Source organism: Zosterops lateralis (genome assembly GCF_965231275.1).
Source record: "Zosterops lateralis genome assembly, chromosome: 4".
Classification (NCBI taxonomy): Eukaryota; Metazoa; Chordata; class Aves; order Passeriformes; family Zosteropidae; genus Zosterops; species Zosterops lateralis.
Window position 1 is genome coordinate 22,735,333 of NC_139765.1, and position 18,037 is coordinate 22,753,369.

Consider the following 18,037-nt stretch of genomic DNA (forward strand, 5'->3'; position numbering starts at 1 on the left):
AAAAACAGTCTGTTTGGGGAGGGGAAAGGAGCAAGACTTAAAGTGACACTGAGCAGTGAGCGATGCAGAAGAGCCTGACTACTTTATTCTCCCCTCCATCAACCATTCTCTGGTTCTGGAGTGTTCATTCCCATCCCTGCCTCCACCCCAACCTGCTGCAGAATTAACACAGGAAGAATCTTCCCTTTAAAATGAAACCACTTCCCCAGTCAGATGGGTTTTCTGAATCAAGAACTTCCTTTTTCCCTGTCTCTCCTCTGAGTATCTCAGACAAAAGCCTCTCACCGCTCATTTTAGTCTTCTCAAACTGAGATTCCCAAAAAGCTGCTGGGATGGAAATGGATTTGCATATTTGCATTTCAGAAGTAGCCAATGAGCCCCTGTTAGCTCATTGAAACACGCACACAGTTTCCGGCACTGCTACAAGCTTGTGACATGTGATCAGGGGGGAGGATGAGGAGAGAGGAAGGAGGAGTCACGGGGAAACCCGCCCCCCTCCCCAAAAGCTGCTGTAGTCTTGTTTGCTGACTCCAAGTTGTTTCAGTTCTGTGAAGCATCTGAACAAGGTGAATACGAAGAGGAACACCACTTGTGTTGAAAATATATCGTGCTCTTCAGGATGGACTTTTGTCCTGCTGGTAAGCCTCAAACATTATGTGCCATTTTTGGGATGAGGGCCATGTACTTGGTTTGATGGAGCAGAGCACACCATGAAATCCCAGCAGCCAGAGTGGATGCTGCAGCTGGTGGCTGGAGGAATGACATGCTGGAAGATCCCTGGTGGTACAATTAATTGCTTGTCAGTCTCCAGTGTTAGGCATGTTTTTTTTTTAACTTGCTGTCCTTTCCCATTGGGAGAAATTTCCCCACTGGTTTGAATGGCCTTTGTGCTGAGAGTGTTACTGCTGTGATTCCTTGGGCCAGTGATGCTGGGCTGAGCTGGGAACTGACTCCTTGGTGTCAGTGGTGTATGTGACACCTGGGGTAAGCACTCGTAGGCTTTGGCTGCTCTTCATGCAACTCTGGCAAGTTCCTCTGTGGTGTTTCCCTACAGATCCCAGAAGCTGGTTTGCCTTTGCGGAGCCTCTCATGCAGTTGAGTATCCCAGTGTAATGCCCTTGCAAGGCTTTTGGTACTGGGGCCTCCCTTGCTTATGGCCATGTTAGAGGTAAACAACTATATAAGGCTTTTAGAAGCTCCAAGTCATCTACAGGTGGGCCTGCCTGGTCCTGAAATAATCTCAGTGGGCAAGTGTGGGTAAGAGGAAATAAACCACATCTGAGGAACTGAGAGAGATCTTAGGTTTTATTTCCTGCTTTGGCAGGTGGTGGATAAAGTGATTGAGATTCAGCAAAGAAAGGCACACCACCAGACTGAACATTTCCAACTTCTGGCTGAAGAAGCTCTTGAGTGTGTCTGTGCAAAGCCAGTAAAGAGGGAGAACTGAGTGGGAACAGGCTGAACAATGGAAAAAAAAGAATCACCTTGCAATGTCTCTTCTCATTCTGACTCTGTCCCCTCAGGCTTTTGTGTGTATGATATGGAGCACAGAGTGAAAGGAAAAAGCAGTGCCCAGTTTCAACAACTGTTGTGCACTTTTTAGCTCTGAGATGTGTAGCCAAGGAAAGGGCAAGCTCAAACCACATACCAGCCTTGTGTGCCAGGGAAATTGTGGTACCTGTAGGAGCTGAGTTCTTACCAGCATCTGACTGGTGTTAAATGCTGGTGAAAATGCATCTCTTCTGATCACCCAGCCCTCACTACCTGAAAGCAACAAAGGTGTGGACAAAGCTTCTTCAGGACAAACTAGGCAGGAGGAGGAATAGCTCATATTTTGCTATTTATTTTGGGGTGTGCCTTCGACAGAAACTGAGGGGGATTGCTCAATTCTGGGTAGAGGCAGAGCCTTGAGACAGGCAATGCCTGAAGAGATGTGCTGGCTGATGTTTTTGCTAAATCCCATCCTGTCATTTCATAGCTGGATGAGAAGGTGGGTTTGTTTGATGCTGAACTCCCTTGGGAGCCAAGGCTGCCAGCAGAAACAGTTTTCCAGTGAGCTTTAGAGTACTGAATGAAAGTTGGAAATTGCTCAGTTGTAGCATGATTGTCCAGAAGGTTGGAGGTGCATGTACACCTGTCTCTGGGATCACTCCTGCCTGGAGATATGATGGTCCCATTACGTACACATCTGTTTGCAAGTAAGACTTCATGCCTTGGGAAAACTGCTCTCCCTGCAATGTCTGTCCTCTTTCAGCTTCCTTAAGAACCCTCTCAGGACTGTCTGAGTGGGGCCGCACAGCTGGGGTGCCAAGCCCTTGAGCTGGGTGTGTGAAATATGGGAGGGCAGACTGGTACTGTGGTATCCTGTGCTGGGATATGTGGGGTAAGTGCTGTGGTCAAAAGTCACGGGAAGCTATCCTGAAGGACAAGTCATCACATGTGATAAGGGGACCAGTGAACAACATAAATTCTTCTTCCCAGCTTTCCCCTCATAGCTGAAATGTGCAAATTAAACCTGTTGGGATTTATGTTGAATTTCTTCTGACACAAGCTAGAAGAGAACTGTGGAGTGGCGGCAGGAAGGAGGCACACATGGCTGGAAGGAATTGAGGACTGAAAGGCTTTCTGTCATCTCCCTGCTACTGGACTGGTACCTGGCTGTGGAGGTGGTGGTCTGTACTGGAGATGACTCAGAAAAAAAAAAAAAAAAAAAAAAAAAAAAAAAAAAAAAAAAAAAAAAAAAGAGAGAGAAGAAAGGGAGGAGAAAAGAAAAGAAAAGATAATATTTCAGGTGAAATTTTTCTACCAGAGAGCCTCCTTCAGGCAGAAGCTGCCCATCAGGCTCCTCTGCTTTTGTGCTGCTGTGGGTGGAGGTGCCCAAACCCTTTAGCAGCAATGCTCAAAGCCCTCCATTTCCTTGCAAATGGACCTGATGAACCTTTGCTGTCCTACAATGAGTGTATAACACATGGGTCTGCAGCAGTGGCACAGATACAATCATTCTTCATAACGTTCCCCTGCTGCTTCTGCAGTTCATCCTTCCAGCTCTCCTGGGTGGTCACTTCCCACTTACCTCTGTGCGTCAAAAGCCATCTTCCTATTTCTATAATTTTCCATGGGACTGAAAGCCTTACACCTGGGTGGTTCAGCATAGCCCTTTGCAATGGGAAATGAAACCAGCAAACACAGAACTCTCTGCTGGCCACACAAATACCCAGTTTAGATAACTCCGTCTTGCCTTCTGGATGGGGAGGCTGAAGGCATAAGCCACCACAACTGGAATTGAAGTCTGTGTCCTGTTTTGAGTGGCAGCACTGAAAATACAGTCGTGGTAAGTTTGTGAAGAGCTGGCAGGCTTTCTATCTGGGTCTGCCCTGAAAGTGGGAAAACAACCTCAGGAGCAGATGTAAGACCCACAAATGTGATTCTGATGCACATCCCTTTCAACATTTGCTCTCTGAAAATAAATTCCAAACAACAACAAAATGTCCTCTCTGGAGAGGATACTAGTCTCTTTTTGTGTGTCTGAACTAGAAAACTTCAGTGTGGGTTGGGCTGACAGCATCCTTCTGAAATCTCTGGGTGGTTTTGTGGTATGTTCTTCATCAGGGTGAAATTTCCCCCTGTGCAGAGAGCCCTGACCAGGGCTATGCTTCATCTGTGTGCTGACCTAGTCCTAGACGGAAGTAGAACTGAGGTGGTATTGAGGACTTTGACAAGGCACGGACAATTTTCTAAAGAAATCAAGGACTTAAGCTGTATAGGAAACCTGATGAAGACCCTCTCTGCAGCTTAGTCTAAATTGCCCTAAGAGTTTGATCCATCCTTTTTTTCCAAACTGTGTCACCCTTTCCTACTTTTTTACCCCTTGATTCCTTCTCCATGACTCATTCTTTTTCTCCCCTGCCCTCCCCCCACACGCAGTCCTTCCCACACTTTTCTCATTCTGACAAACTGGACAATTGGGAGTTGGGGTTTTCAGATGTTCAGGAGGAAGGGGGACTGTGTTATTTACAGCCTTGTTGAGGGTCGTGTGGGTGAGATGATGTCCTTTGGGAGCCTCATGACTCTTTGAGATGCTTTAGGCTGCTTTAGTAGACACAGAACAACTGAAGCAAAGCAACCAGCCACACCACAGAGTTTGCTGATGGCGTGGGGGAAAGTAAGGTTCCTTAGAGTTGTCCTCCTATGGTGCTTTTGTGAAAAGAAATACAGGGCCAAAGGTTTTAGTTGTAATTTGTCAAGGAATTACCCCAGTGATTCCACAATTACAAGCCCCGACAGGAGTGGGAGAGATACAGCTGGAGAGACTGAGAGGCTGGCCTGATCTCCTGCAGATACGACAACTGCAGATACATAAATTAATCTGAAGGGCCTAGGCACACTTCAGAGGCACAGGGCTGACATTCAAAGGGAGGTCAGCAACCAACCTAACAAGTACCAGAGCCACTGCATGTTTTTGGTTGGTTTTCTTTGTGGTTTCTTTTCATTTGTTTGTTTTTTGTTTGTTAACCTTCCTTCCTGCTTTGGTTTTTCCCTCACCTACAGACTTGGCTGTTGTGAGCTTTCGAATGCCTTTTTGCTTCCCTCTTGACTGGCTTCATGCATCAGTCAGCTTCTTGCTACTCTTCACAATGGCTGCTTGCAGGGCTGGGAGGGCACATGGGTGTCCTTCCCAGCCTGGTTTTGTGCTGGCTCCTTGTCCAGTGCTTTACTCCCACAGACTCAGCAGCCTCTCCCCAGAGAATGTGATGCTTGAAACTGTCAGGATGAGAGGCAGGAGAGAGGCTGCAGCCTGAGAAAAGTAGCAGGAACATTCTTAACACAAGGAAACCCGACCAGCCAGGAGGATGGGGGAAAGATTAGGGTTGAGGGAGGTGGGTCTTTCTGAGCTGTTGTGGCCATGACAGGAAAGAAGCATACTAAGATGGTTGCCCTTGTCACTTTTCCTTCTGTCACAGCTGCTTCCTTCCCTTTTTTCTTCCACTCGTATTTATAGCAGTTGTTTTGCATGTGAGATCTACACAAAGAGAATTTCCAATGCAACTGGTGCTACTTCCCCTTTTTCTGGGAAGACAGGAGGCCCAGGGGATTTTGTCCTGTGAAATCGTAGAGCAGGGCATCCAGTAACTTGACCTGGCTTCCTGGCCTTCTCTTGCCGTGTTTAGGTGCAGCAAGGACCCTGTCTTCAAGTTCACCAGTGACCTCCAGTGCTCTCAGCTTTCTGCCAGCTTTGCTTTTTTCCTGGGGCCTCACCTTCTTCTTTGTCTTCTCTCTAGAGCTGCAGCCTTCTCATTCTCCTTGCTGAAGAGGCTTTGTTTCGCCTGGATAATATTTAGCGGCAGCACTGTCACCCCGATTTTTTTTAGGTCTTTTATGAATCATATTGTGGTTGCCTTGGCTTTGCTGCTATTTGTTTAATTTCCTGTGCATTACAAGGAAGCCTACTCATATTTCTGCATTTTCTGCTGTTCACAGAACAACAGCCACCCAAAGATATTTCTTCTTCAGCAAGGCTTTCATCCCCCAGGTTGTGTCCACCTACTTGAAAAACCTCAATTTTCTCTCTTAAACTATTTCTGACTCTAGCTATGGCAGATCAGCTCATGAAGCCAGTGGTTTTCTTGGGAGGTTTGGGTGTAGATGAAGTATTTAGGTAATAGATTTTCAGTACCTAAGGATGACTGACATAACAACTACCAGAGAGCATTTAGTGAGACCTCTTCACCATGCTCAGAGTGAGCAGAATTGGCTGAATAGGCAATAGGTGTCTGCAGGGTCAGCTGAGAGGGCTGTGCAGAACCTCTGGCTGCAAGGAGGGGGTGTATGGTCTGTGCTGCACACTCTAGACTGAGAACCATTTGCAAGGCAAAGGTGAGGTGCAGTGGTTGCAACAGCAGGGAGCACAGATGCTGAAACACAGAACTCAGTTGCTGTGGCGTGACCCTAGAAGAAACTAAGTACTGAGAGGTTGGGGCAGCTTTTTCCATGATATGTTGGCCCCAGTAGAGTTTTCACAGGAATCTTTATTCTTTCAGAATCAATTGGCTTGAGTGGGGCTGAAGAGGCTGAAATAGAGACAATCAGGAAGCACAAACAGGAGCTTTTGGATGACATTAAGGTAAGGGCCATCCTGTCTCTTGTGCCTGCACAGCCTTCTCAAATCTGTCTTCACCAAGAAGCATCTTTGCATAACAGTCCAGGCCATGCAGAAGTGCTCTTGCACAGGAGACATTTTCTCTGTCATGATCCAATTTCAGTTTTAAACTTCAGGCTGCCCTGGTCTGTTTGCCACCAGGGTACATCCGGCCTATGGTACTCTCTGCTGCAGGAATCATCAGCTGCCCTATTGGGATATTTGAAAAAGGCTGGTCACATTATGAGCAGTGATGAGCAGGGATTGCTTTATTAGGATTAAAGAAATGTCTTCACTCTGTTGTACTGGCAGGCATCTGGCTCAGCATTTATGATTCTTTTTAATTACTGATTACATGCTAATGGCATATCAGTCCTAGTTACTTGCAGCATCTTCCTGTGTTTATCAAACTTTGGTTTGCTTTGTAGACCTGTAACAAATTCTCCATGAAAGATCCTGTCTTGTTGAAGAGTTCTCATGGCAGGGCCTTCCACACAAGTTTTTGTGGCTGAACTTGCTTTTCTCATTTTCTTTTAGCAGACTCAGACATTTCTACAGTGGCTCCTAAAATGTCTGAAAGTAACAGATTCAAATTCAGTCACTAAGACTGCATCACAGTCTTGCATGGTGATGTGCCCTTTCTATTCTATTCTGCCTCCACCATGAAGTGTGGTTTCCCGTTTGAGAGCTTATAGCACTGAATCATTGGACTTGGACTGATTTTTCCACAACGTGAAGCTGTCCAGATGCCTAGGGAATAGCTGCAGTATTTCCTGGCATAGACTAAAGGATTAAGCCAAACTACATATTACTTCTTAAGGTTCCAGACCTTCTCTCTCTGCTGCAAACCAGAATGGTCTCTTGTCCCCTCTGGAAAAACAGATTATGAATGTATGTGCTTGGATTTGCTTGTGTGTGGTTTGTCTCTCTTCAGTTTTTAGAACAGGCAATGGGCACTGTAAGAGCAGGATACTTGAACAGGAGTACTACCTTTTTTTGCCCACTATAGACAGAGAAAGGTTGCTATACTGCACAAACCCATGCTTTAAAGCCCAAAGCAATGGGGTACACAATGTCCAGTGGAGCAGAGTGAGTTTAGATGAAAAGAGTGCCATAGAACAAGAGACATTTTCCCTAGAGGATTTTTTTCAGAATTTATCTATTAGTACCCTTAAACACAAAGACTGGGGGCATATCTGGAGAAAGGGGGAGGGAGGAGAAAAGAGGATGGGTGTTGGCTTGTCAGTAACACTGCCAAAAGACAGCAGTGAATAAAATAACAAAATTGATAATCATTTGAAAGTCATGAGCTGAGATCATGGCTCTGTTACATTTCTGCAACACCTGAAACTTAGTAAGGAACACTTACAGCTCTGGGGACTAACGAAGCACAACAGAAGGTAACCAGAGCAAAACTGAAACCCAGAAGCTCTTTTCAGTTATGGGATATTGCAGAAATTCAGTTTCTCTATTTGATTATGTGCTCCATCCACATCCTCATTCCTTGATGAGAAAGGATCTGTCATAAAATAATCCTTCTTGCCTGCCTTCTTGCCCTTGTTCTGGTTGGTGTGGGGAAGAATTTGGGTGATTCCTGGAAGAGGGCTATGATGCACTTTGGCTTTGAGGTGGAACATAACTGCAGGATGGAAGCAAGGAGATATAGACACCTTCATTTCCATGGTAACACAAAATATTCAGCCAAGGCAGCCATGGTCTGTCTTGGGCCTAAAGGAAAGTGAATTCTGCAATTAATTTTTTTAAAGCCTGTCAGTAATTACCTTTACTCCTCCTCTCTTTTTTTCTCCACCTGAAGAGTTATCTGCTCAATGGTTTTTAAATGACAGGTACATTAAAAATTCTGTGTTTCATAATAGAGCCACTTCATGGGTTCATATTGATCTCACAGTTACTAGTTCCACTTCTCCTTTCCTGGATGTGTAGTAGGGCTATGCAAAATAAAAGCTCAAAAGACATGGGCACAATGGAAGGGTTCTTGCAATCTGATATTGTTTGAGGAACTGAAATCAACAGTGGGGTGAGTTCTCTGACACTTGCCACATTGATTAATCTTGATTTTTCCAGTCTTGATTGACAATAGGCATTAGAACATCCTTCTGTCTCTCTTTCCAGTTGTTTTCATCTGGAATCCAGCAGGGTCATTCCAGGGCAGTGCCCATTTGATAGGCATCCTTCGCTGGTCATGACCACCTGACCTGTCCTTTTCCTATGACTGAGGGAAGAAGTAAGACATGCTCTGATGCTTCCTTACAGTATCTGCTGTTTTTCCCTCCACTGCCTTCCATCTTCCTGAGATTTCTTTTGCAGAAGCTGAAGGAGGAGATTGCTGAGGTGTTTGCAGAGATTGAATGTTTCCAACATGCACAGGAGAAACAAGAGGCAGAAAATAATCCTGGAGAGCAGACCAGGCAAGTGGGATGAGTATTCCTTTGCTTACAAAGTCTCTCTGTTTAAGTTGAGAAAACAAAAACACTGATGGGATTCGGTTCACAACAAGGGCAGGGAAGTGAGGCCAGGAGGGAAATGGGCAGGGAAATGAGGCCCTTCTATCCTTTTAGATTTCTCATTATTTCTGGATAGTCAGACACCAGTCCTTGAGATATTTCACCTTGTGAATGAAACTACATGGTCCTTTGTTCTAAGTTTGACTTTTCCTTCTTTTTTGTGTTTGCAGCAAGCTGTCACAGACAGATAAAATTCTGTCCCTGGGCCGGAAGAAATTCAACATGGATCCTGAAAAGGTAGGATTTGTTCATTTCACTTATGAGGATAAAGCTGGGAGGAAGAGCCTCTGCTGGCTGCTCTTCCAGTTGCAGCCACTGATGTCAAAGGAACTATGGCAAGGGACTGTAGGAATGGATTCTTACCTCACTAAGGCACCTGTTGTGAACCTCAACCCTGCCCCTGACTGAGGTCTTCTGATATGATCAAGCTGTGTTGCCTCCTCCCATCATGGGCTTAGAGGCCACACCATACAATTCAACCCAAACCTAAGAGAAGTAAGGGGAGGATGGTTTAACACTGCCAGCATGCCATGAGAACTAAAGTTCCTTCAGCACAGCCCTTGAGAGGCTAGGAGCTTGCTATAACGTGATAGGGGAGGATGAACTAAGAAAAAGGTGAGAAGTTTTGAGAGTGTGTCAGGTTCTTTGGCTCATTCAGAACAGAAGAAGACAGAATGCTTGTAATTTTGGAAACAGTTTTGGTTGAATTGTGGAGTAAACATAGTTTTTCCACTTTCTGGGGCTCTGACCAGTGGTGTCAAGACTCCATAGCCTTCAGCCCTCTGCAGAAAGCTCTAAAACCATCTTGATTAAGTAGAGAATATTTAAGACAGTTCTCTCTTCCTTCCTCCTCAGTGGTGGTGCACTTTTGAGCTCTTCAAGGAAAACCACAAGCTGTGATCAAATGATAGCTGATCATCAGCTCAGCACCACAGCTGACATCTCGGGTGGCTGCTGCTCTGCATGACAGCTTTTCCTGCCTCCCCTGTGCCCTGCTGAGAGCAGCAAGATGCCTTCCTCAGTGCCCACACCCAGCTGGAGAGCTTGCCAGTCCCCTGGGCATCCCTCTGCCAGTGGGAGCTGTCCCAGAGCAATATCAGTACTTACAGCCTGTATGAGAGTAGATTTTATTTTGCCTTTCTGTCTGGCCTTGGTTTGAAGCCCCTGAGGCATCTCTCTCCACCTTGCTGTACAGGAATACCCGAACTAATTCTTACCCCAAACCAGTTTAGCTTTATGAGTGCAATGCCAATCAGACTGGTCCAAATGTTATATACTCTGTGCCTATATTATGCAGGTCTCTGATCATTGCCTCTCTCTTGCTACCTGCCATAGAGTGGGAGGTACTGCAATGCAAGGAAATTTCTTTGCCCCTCCTTTCTAAGGTTACACTCCATCCATACAGTGCTGATACTTATAAATGTGTTCCTATCTCCAATATACCATGGAAAGTTCCTGAGGCTAGAGGAGGTAAGCATTAGGAATCTGTCTGATAAAAACCTTTGGGGAGAAGCATTTTCTTCTGGAAAATGAGACCCCATCATCGCTGCAGTGCTTTTCAAAATTAAATTGTTCTTACTGAAAATCTGTCAGAGAAAAAAGAAAGGAAAATAAAGTGAAAAAAATCTCAAAAAATTTCAATTTCTTCTTTTAAAACTGCTTTTTCTTTGGGGCATTTAAAAAATAGTTTCATGTATATTGCAAGGGAAAGTGAGATGATTCTATTGAAGCAGAACGTTTTGATGGATCTAAAACAATTTTCATTCCTTTATTGTATATTGCAAGGAAAATTGCAATGTGGTTTGGAGAACTGTAGCATTGTTAGATACTGTCAATAATCTTTTGAAAAAAGCCTCAGGTTTTTCTCTGGCTTTAAAAATCATGAAATTTTCTCTAACATAGGATGTTGACTCTTTGCACAACCCAACTCACAACCTCTGTATTCCTTAAAAAGCATATTCCATCCTTATTGCCTAGGAGGGATGGAGCTGAAAAGATTGCAGACTCCTCTGTTCTGTGGCATAGAAGAAAAATCTAAGAAAAAATTGTTTCAAGTTGTCTCAAGCCTATATTTTTGTCTGAGTACATTTTTTTATTATGTCTTCTTTTAAACAAACATTTTTTTTTCAAGTTAAGTTAATTTAGGGGAAAAAAAAAGACATTTAGGAACAGAATACTATGACATTTTGATTGAAAATATTAAAATTTATTATTTTGACTTTTTCTTTTTGGACTTTAAATCTACATTGCCCTATTTTGTTTGAGTTTCCATCCCATTAAAAATTTAGCCAAATCTAGGAACTAAATGAAAATGGGACTTACAACCCATAGTGGATGAAGAGGGATTGAATAAAGGTGAGAACATGGCTGTTGTCTCCCATGAAGGGGCTGGGGAATAACAGAGGAGCAAATCCATCAAAGCTAAGGAAGGCTGGTATCAGAATGTTGGGATCCTACTTCCTTATTAGAGCACAGAACTGTTTTACTTCCCTGTCTTGCTTCTCCTTCCCAGGGGATCCAGTACCTGATCGAGCACCAGGTATTGTCTTCAGACCTGCAGGAGATTGCCAGATTCCTCCACAAGGGTGAAGGCCTGAACAAGACAGCCATTGGGGATTACCTGGGTGGGAGGTGAGCAGCCCAGGATGAGGAGACCTCTTGGGGGCCCTCTTCTGCCTGGCCCCCCTGAACTACCATTTTGGATGACCTGTAGAAGACTTCATCCAGGTGCCAAGACTGAATATATCTCCAGCACAGTGGGCTGGGTGGGCAGGACACCCCTGGGAGGGTCTTTGGAGTGTGACTGAGGCTGGCTGTATGGGCTACCTCTTCTCCTGCCTGTAATGGGATCAGTCATCCCAGACTGGACTATGCACCTTGGCTTCTTCTTGGGAGTGACACAGGGGTGGAGCCAGGTGTTTGTTGTCACACCGAGGGACATCCAGACTGAGCAGGGCCAAAGAACTCCTCTGACCTTTTCCCTCTATCCTCTCCCAGGGACCCCATAAACATTCAGATCCTCCAGGCATTTGTGGCATGTCACCAGTTTGCCAACCTCAACCTGGTGCAGGCACTGAGGTGAGTGAGCATGCCTGGTGCAGGGGACAGTGCTGGGATCTGCTTAGCCACCGGGTCTTACCACCCAGGAAGGTCAGGAAGCCCTCTTGGGCTGAAATGGAAGCTTCCCAAGGCCCTGCTGTGTGTGTTGGCTCCAGGGCTGTTACTCTGTGAGGTGTCAACAATTTCTCAGGGGTGTGGGAAACACTTTTGTGGCCCCTTGATTGGATTGCCGACGTGCAGAAAAGTGGGTCACTGTGGCTTCAGTGTCTGGGGGGATGAAAAAAGTTATTTTGGGCACCAAGAAATATCTATGCTCAGTGCCTGTTACGTCAATAACAAAGTGACTATGTTTTAGGGCACCTTGTTATATTACAGGCTGCCTCCTGGCAGGACTCTTTCTCCTGAGGTCTCTGCTGCCTTGCAGGGCTCTCATTAGGGAAGCAGAGCCGTGATTTCTGGAAGATTTAGTTCTACTTCCTGCATTTAGGGTGTTTGAGGCTGATGTATCCAGGCAATTTCTAGAGAGGAGCAGAGCTCCTGCTCCATGCCCTGTGTTGTCTCCCCAGTGTGATGGGATGGCTTCTCTTATCTTCAAGGTGTTCCATGGGTTGAGGGGAGGCATCCATGTCCCTTGGACCCTATCTGTCTGATGCTCTGACACTGTGCTCCTGACAGACAGTTCCTCTGGAGCTTCCGGCTGCCTGGGGAGGCGCAGAAGATTGACCGGATGATGGAGGCCTTTGCCAACTGGTACTGCAAGTGTAACCCAGGAGTGTTCCAGTCCACAGGTAGTTATGGGGAGAAGGCCATTAAAGCTGAGTTATGCTATTTGCTAGGGAGAGGAGCCTTCCTTTTCCATTCACAAAGCACAGGCAGCATCACTTGGAAGTGTGTTTCTCCTTAAGCTAAAGGAGGCAGCCCAGCTCCTGTGAAGCTTTTCAATAAACTGAGCATCTTTAGTCCTCCTTTTGCTACTGTGCTCCAGGCCCCCTGATGAGCAGCAGACTGGAGAAGGGCTTCCAGCCTCACATGAAGTATTACCTCATCACAGCAGGGATAGCACTGAGAGATGTAGGTCTGCAGAAACTTTCCTGCTGGCAGAGCCATTATTAGACTGCATCTGCCCAACTTGCCCCATTATCCTGAGGGTGTGGAATCACCTCCATCACAGGAAATCAACTGTTTCCCTCTTTCTCCTAGCAGAGGGAAAATCTCCCTTCTTCTCCTACAAGTGAGAGGATGACTTTATTCTTTGGTGACTAGAAACCAAGCCACCTGTGGTGTGGATTGATCTGTCCTCTAAGACAAGTGCAACTCATCCTGATTTTCTTTCTCATTGCTAGATACCTGCTATGTACTCTCCTTCTCTATCATCATGCTTAACACCAGCCTGCACAACCCCAATGTGAAAGACAAACCCCACTTTGAAAGGTTTGTATCCATCAACAGAGGCATTGACAATGGAGGGGACCTGCCAGAAGTGCTTTTAAAGGTAAGTAGAATTCCCCTTTTCTCATCCCCTGGGGTCCACTGAGAAACAAAGGTGAAGAGGCAGGGGATGCATCCATTAGCAAACCTGCAGCTGGCATTTTCCCAAAGGTTCAGCCGGCATGGGACCTACCCTGTAAGTTAAGGTCAAAATGGGCAGCCTGCCTATATGTGTCTGCCTTCACCCAAGCATCCTGGGCAGAATAACTTCTGTCTTGTGTTAAACGGACTGCCTACATCCCACACCTGGGTTTGCTGAGCAGCATCCCCTCAGGGTAGAGGCTTTATATCTTTCTCCAGAGTGTAATTTCTTTTAGGCAATTTGAGGAAAGTTGCAGGAGCCTGTTCTCCCTTTTTTTTTTCCCTTGGCTTGGGATTTGTGTAATAAATGATGGCAAATAGAGTGATGTGAACAACACTTCAGTTTACTTTGAAAGCCAGTAGCCTCTCTCCATGTCATTCTGCTGTTATGAATGTCTTCCTTTGCACCCCTCAGAGCCAAAGTTTTGGCTCTGTGAAATGTGCCTCCTTGTGGCCATGAAGATCTACGTGCTGGTCTCCACATTCCATTTCCTGGCAGCATTTGTCACCACCAGCCCAGGGTCTAAATGGGGCTGGATCTCTGCTGTGTTGAGTTCTGTTGTAGTACCTTAATACTACCCACTGAAGCACTTGTGACATGCTGGGGTTGGTCACTGCAGTCTGTCTTGCTATGGAACACCTTTTTATGGCTGTGGTTTTCCAAATTGAGACTCATTTTGTGACACAAGATGCAGAAAAGAGCTGGTGACCCCCCTGAAGACCCTATGAGGTGCAGACTGGGGACTGTTTTACCCCCAGTGCTCATTGTGTGTTCTCCTGCCCTTCACTCAGCTTCCTGTGTAAAAACAGAGTGATGGACCAGATGGGATAGTTGGGTACAAGCTTTGCCAGAAATCAATCTATCTCTCTCTTTCTCTCCCCTTCCCCACCAATGCTGTGAAGAATCTGTTTGAGAGCATAAAGAACGAGCCATTCTCCATACCAGAGGATGATGGCAATGACCTCACCCACACTTTCTTCAACCCTAACCGTGAAGGCTGGCTGCTGAAACTAGGTAAGGGGGAGGACTCCCCTAACTCCTCTGAACTTCCTGTTTGCCTGCCTCCCACCACAAATCTCCCCCGGGAACCTACTGTCATCTCTGCCTTCCTTTGCTCCTGTCTGCTGCTGTGGGCTGAGGCTGACACCTGCTGTTGAAACCAGCTGCTTGCTCCCTCATCCCAGCTCCTGCAGACTCTGTCTGCTCAAAAAGGGACTGAAAAACATATCCCTCCCCATTCCCAGCCCCATCAGAGCAAATTTGGCTCCGTGTGTGAGTGTCTATCACACAGCATCACATTGGTGGTACCATGATGTCTCCTTGGGGCTCACTTACAGGGAGACCTGGGAGGGTGTGACTGTGTGTGTATGTCTGGAGCTTGGGGGAAGGACAGGAAAATGTGTGACTAATGGCTTCTGAACCTCACTGCCTTTAGGAGGACGTGTGAAAACCTGGAAACGGCGTTGGTTCATTCTGACTGATAACTGCCTGTATTACTTTGAATATACCACGGTAAGAGCTTAACTCATGGTTGAGAAACTGTCTTGGGTGGTTATGGAGGAGCAGAGGGTAGGGGTTCCCTCTTTTATCCTGTGCTCCCAGACTGATCTCACACCTCCACTCTCTCCTGTGCTGTTTCCTCACCTCCTGTCTGTTGGAGGAGAGAGGCTGGACGCTCTGAGCTGTGGTCTCCTCTTGACTAAACTCCCTGTTATGTCAATGGAAGGGATCTTCTTAGGCATTACTCTGCCCTTGTCACCTCCACAAAGGCCTATACAGGGGAAATCAGAGAGGTTCTAAGCAGTGGCATAGATTTGGGGTGCATGTTGGGTGTTAATTCATGTTTCCCTGCCTTCAGGATAAAGAGCCTCTGGGCATTATCCCCTTGGAGAACCTATCAGTCCGGAAAGTGGATGATCCCAAAAAGCCAGTAAGTGTCCATTGGTTGGCACTCTACCAACACAGGCTATTAGATGGTTGGAGGGAAGAAAAGATGCACACAAATTACTCCTACTCTACACAAATTGCTCCTACTCTACTTGCTTCACAGAGGGAAGGTGCCATTGCAATTCCTTGTGCCCCCATCTAAACATGGCTATGTTTTAAATTTACGTTTTTGGTGTGAGTAGAGACCTGTCCTTTGGCTGACTGTATTGTATGTTTTCACATGTGTACGTCTGTGTAGGGGGGCAGAGATTAATGCACACAGCTGACTTCCTACTCATTTTGCACCAGGAGATGTGGGTTTAATTTCTCTCCTCGAGACTCTCCATGAGTTACAGCACATGTAGACCAAACAGAACTGTTGTTGTTAAGGAACTTGCCCAGGAAATGACACATTTCTTCTTTTGTGGATACCCACACTTCAATGTGTCATGGCTCTGGGAAAAGTGCCTTCTACCTGTGTGGTGGCAGGCAGAAAAGAGGATGTTGCATTGTCTGAAAAGGGGGAGGGATTTTCATGAGTGGAGTGGAGTGACAGATCCTAGAAGATGTGTTTTGATAAGTGTTGATGCTCCATCTCTCCACAAAGCCTGTATTAGTGTCTAGTCCTCCAGAAGGGGTGTATTTATCTAAGAAGGAAGGTCATCTAACTCATAGAGAAATTTTTGGGGTGGGGAAAGATAGTGTCTGTTACATTTTGGAGACTCCTCCCCATTGGAAGCTCTCTGAGCCTGTTATCCATGGTTGAGGGCAACAGTCTCCTTGGTCTCCCCTGTCTTATCCTATGCTCCATTTTGTTTTCTTTCTGACAGAACTGCTTTGAACTCTTCAATCCCAACTGCAAAGGGCAGAAGATCAAAGCCTGCAAAACAGATGGGGATGGGAAGGTGGTTGAAGGCAAGCATCAGTCCTACAAGATCTCAGCAGCCACTCCAGCAGAGCGTGATGAATGGATTGAGGCAATACGGTGAGAAGAACTTGAGGCTCAAGTTGCCTTTTTTCAGCCCCAGGGACAAATGGTCACGAAGTTTATTTGGTTATCTTTTATCAGAGCTTGAAAAGGGGGGTGGAAAGAAATGTTTGTAGCCTAACAGCTTATGGTACCTCTTGACTTTAAAGAGCTTCAAGGTCCCTTCTGGAGAATCTCTAGCTACAGCTGAATTCTCTGCTGTGAGTCTGTACATGTCCAGACCTACATTTTGATAAGTGGTCTCTCTGTGCAAGTTTAGTTAGGTTGTCTGTGCTGCTCTCCATCATTAAATCTCTTACTTTTGCCCTCATTTCCTCTGATTCCAGGACCAGCATCACACAGGATCCTTTCTATGATTTGGTCTCTGCCCGTAAGAAAAAGATTGCCAGCAAAAACTGAACCATGACCTGGTCACTGTCATCAGAAAGGTGTAGGTTATTGGACAGCTTCCCTCTCACACTGGGCACTTCCAATGAAGAAATTTGGGAGCTTTGCTTCCCTCTGCCTCCCACTTGGCAGGCAGATGACTGACAGGATATCTTCACCTCTTTGCTTCTTGTCCTTCCAAACTGAAGGCAGAGGCACAGGGTGTGATCCACTGAAGACTGTCAGAGCTGTGGGCATGGGGTTGCCCATGTCAAAACATAAAGAAAGGCTCAACAGCATCTGGCCTTTGGGTTCTCCCATGTAGCCCCAGACATGTGGGACAGGATCTGAGAGGAGACAGGAATGTCTGCACATGTCTCTAGACCCTTCTGTTGTAACACCAGGTGAGGGTATTTTTCTGTGAGGGACCACACAGATTCTCTTGGAGCAGCTGATCATGTCCAGTCAGTTGCAGAGCAGAAAGGCCCCAGTGATTTCTCTTCCATGAACAGATGTGTAGTGGTTGTGGGGTGAAGGCCATCGATATTTAAAAACTCACTGTGAAACCAGAGGTCAAAGTAAGATAAGAAGCCCTCAGTTCAGAAGAAATCTCTCTCTCACCCTTCCTAAAGCCTGTAGTGAGGGCTGTAATCCTGGGAAGTCCCTGCTCTGTAACTGAGTCATAGATTTTAAAAAGTTAAGGATATTGGATCCTTATTCAACATAAGGACTAACTGGGCATAGAGATGCTGTAGTACCAGCAGCTCTGGGTGTTTTGTCTGTCTTTTTTGAGACTCATGGACCACCACAGGGAAGAAAGCCAAACACTAGCTCTTCTTCTGGGTAATAGCTTCCCAACAAAGGGTTTCCCAAACACAGGGTTTCTTCCCTAAGAAAGGCAAGAAACCAAAACACTAGCTCTCCTTCTGGGTGATGGCTTCCCAACAAAGGTTGGTTCCTTGAGCAGATCAGAGGCGTGGGTTTTGTATCGGAAAGTTTTGCAGTCAGATGGCACAAAAAAAATGGAGGTACATACATCTCCCTGCCAGCACACACACACACACACACACACACACACACACACACACACACACACAGAGGCATTAATTCCCATCTTCATACAATGGTATCATCTGGAGTCTGGGGGGTTTTGTCTCTTGTGTAAAGAGAGAAATAAAAGTGCTTAAAACAAACCCAAAACTCAGGGTAATGTGATCATTTTCACGATAAAGTCAGAGGATGTGAAATAAGAGTATCATGTTCCTGTGCCCAGCAGAGCAGCCTGAGCACTGCAGTCTCTTGGCTTTTTCCTTCCTGCAGAGGGCTGTATCTACCAGGCAATCTGCAGCAAGGCCAGCACAGCCCGATTACCCATTCCAGTTCTTTTCGCCCAAACCACAGGAATGCTGAATAAATTTCAGGAGGTAGGGAGTGTGTCTCAGAGTTGAAGCACGTGCTCACCCTGG

The 18,037-nt window shown here is 46.0% G+C and overlaps 1 protein-coding gene across 4 annotated transcripts; it reads left to right on the forward strand.

The window, feature by feature from the left end:
- The first annotated feature begins 497 nt into the window (after positions 1-497).
- CYTH4 (cytohesin 4) lies at positions 498-17,759 on the forward strand. 4 transcript variants are annotated; one of them, XM_083859622.1, is made up of 14 exons: positions 615-638; positions 6,039-6,121; positions 8,270-8,381; positions 8,465-8,569; positions 8,836-8,898; positions 11,174-11,292; positions 11,659-11,739; positions 12,397-12,509; positions 13,065-13,213; positions 14,194-14,305; positions 14,727-14,803; positions 15,150-15,221; positions 16,048-16,202; positions 16,532-17,759. In XM_083859622.1, exons 5-14 carry the CDS (start codon positions 8,884-8,886, stop codon positions 16,602-16,604), a joined length of 966 nt encoding a protein of 321 aa, XP_083715748.1. In that variant the 5' UTR covers positions 615-638; positions 6,039-6,121; positions 8,270-8,381; positions 8,465-8,569; positions 8,836-8,883; the 3' UTR covers positions 16,605-17,759. The 4 variants fall into 4 exon arrangements, with proteins under 4 accessions (XP_083715747.1, XP_083715748.1, XP_083715749.1 ...); XM_083859623.1 differs by lacking the exon at positions 615-638 and adding an exon at positions 5,097-5,168; XM_083859621.1 differs by lacking the exon at positions 8,270-8,381 and having other exon boundaries at positions 498-638.
- Positions 17,760-18,037: the final 278 nt, after the last annotated feature.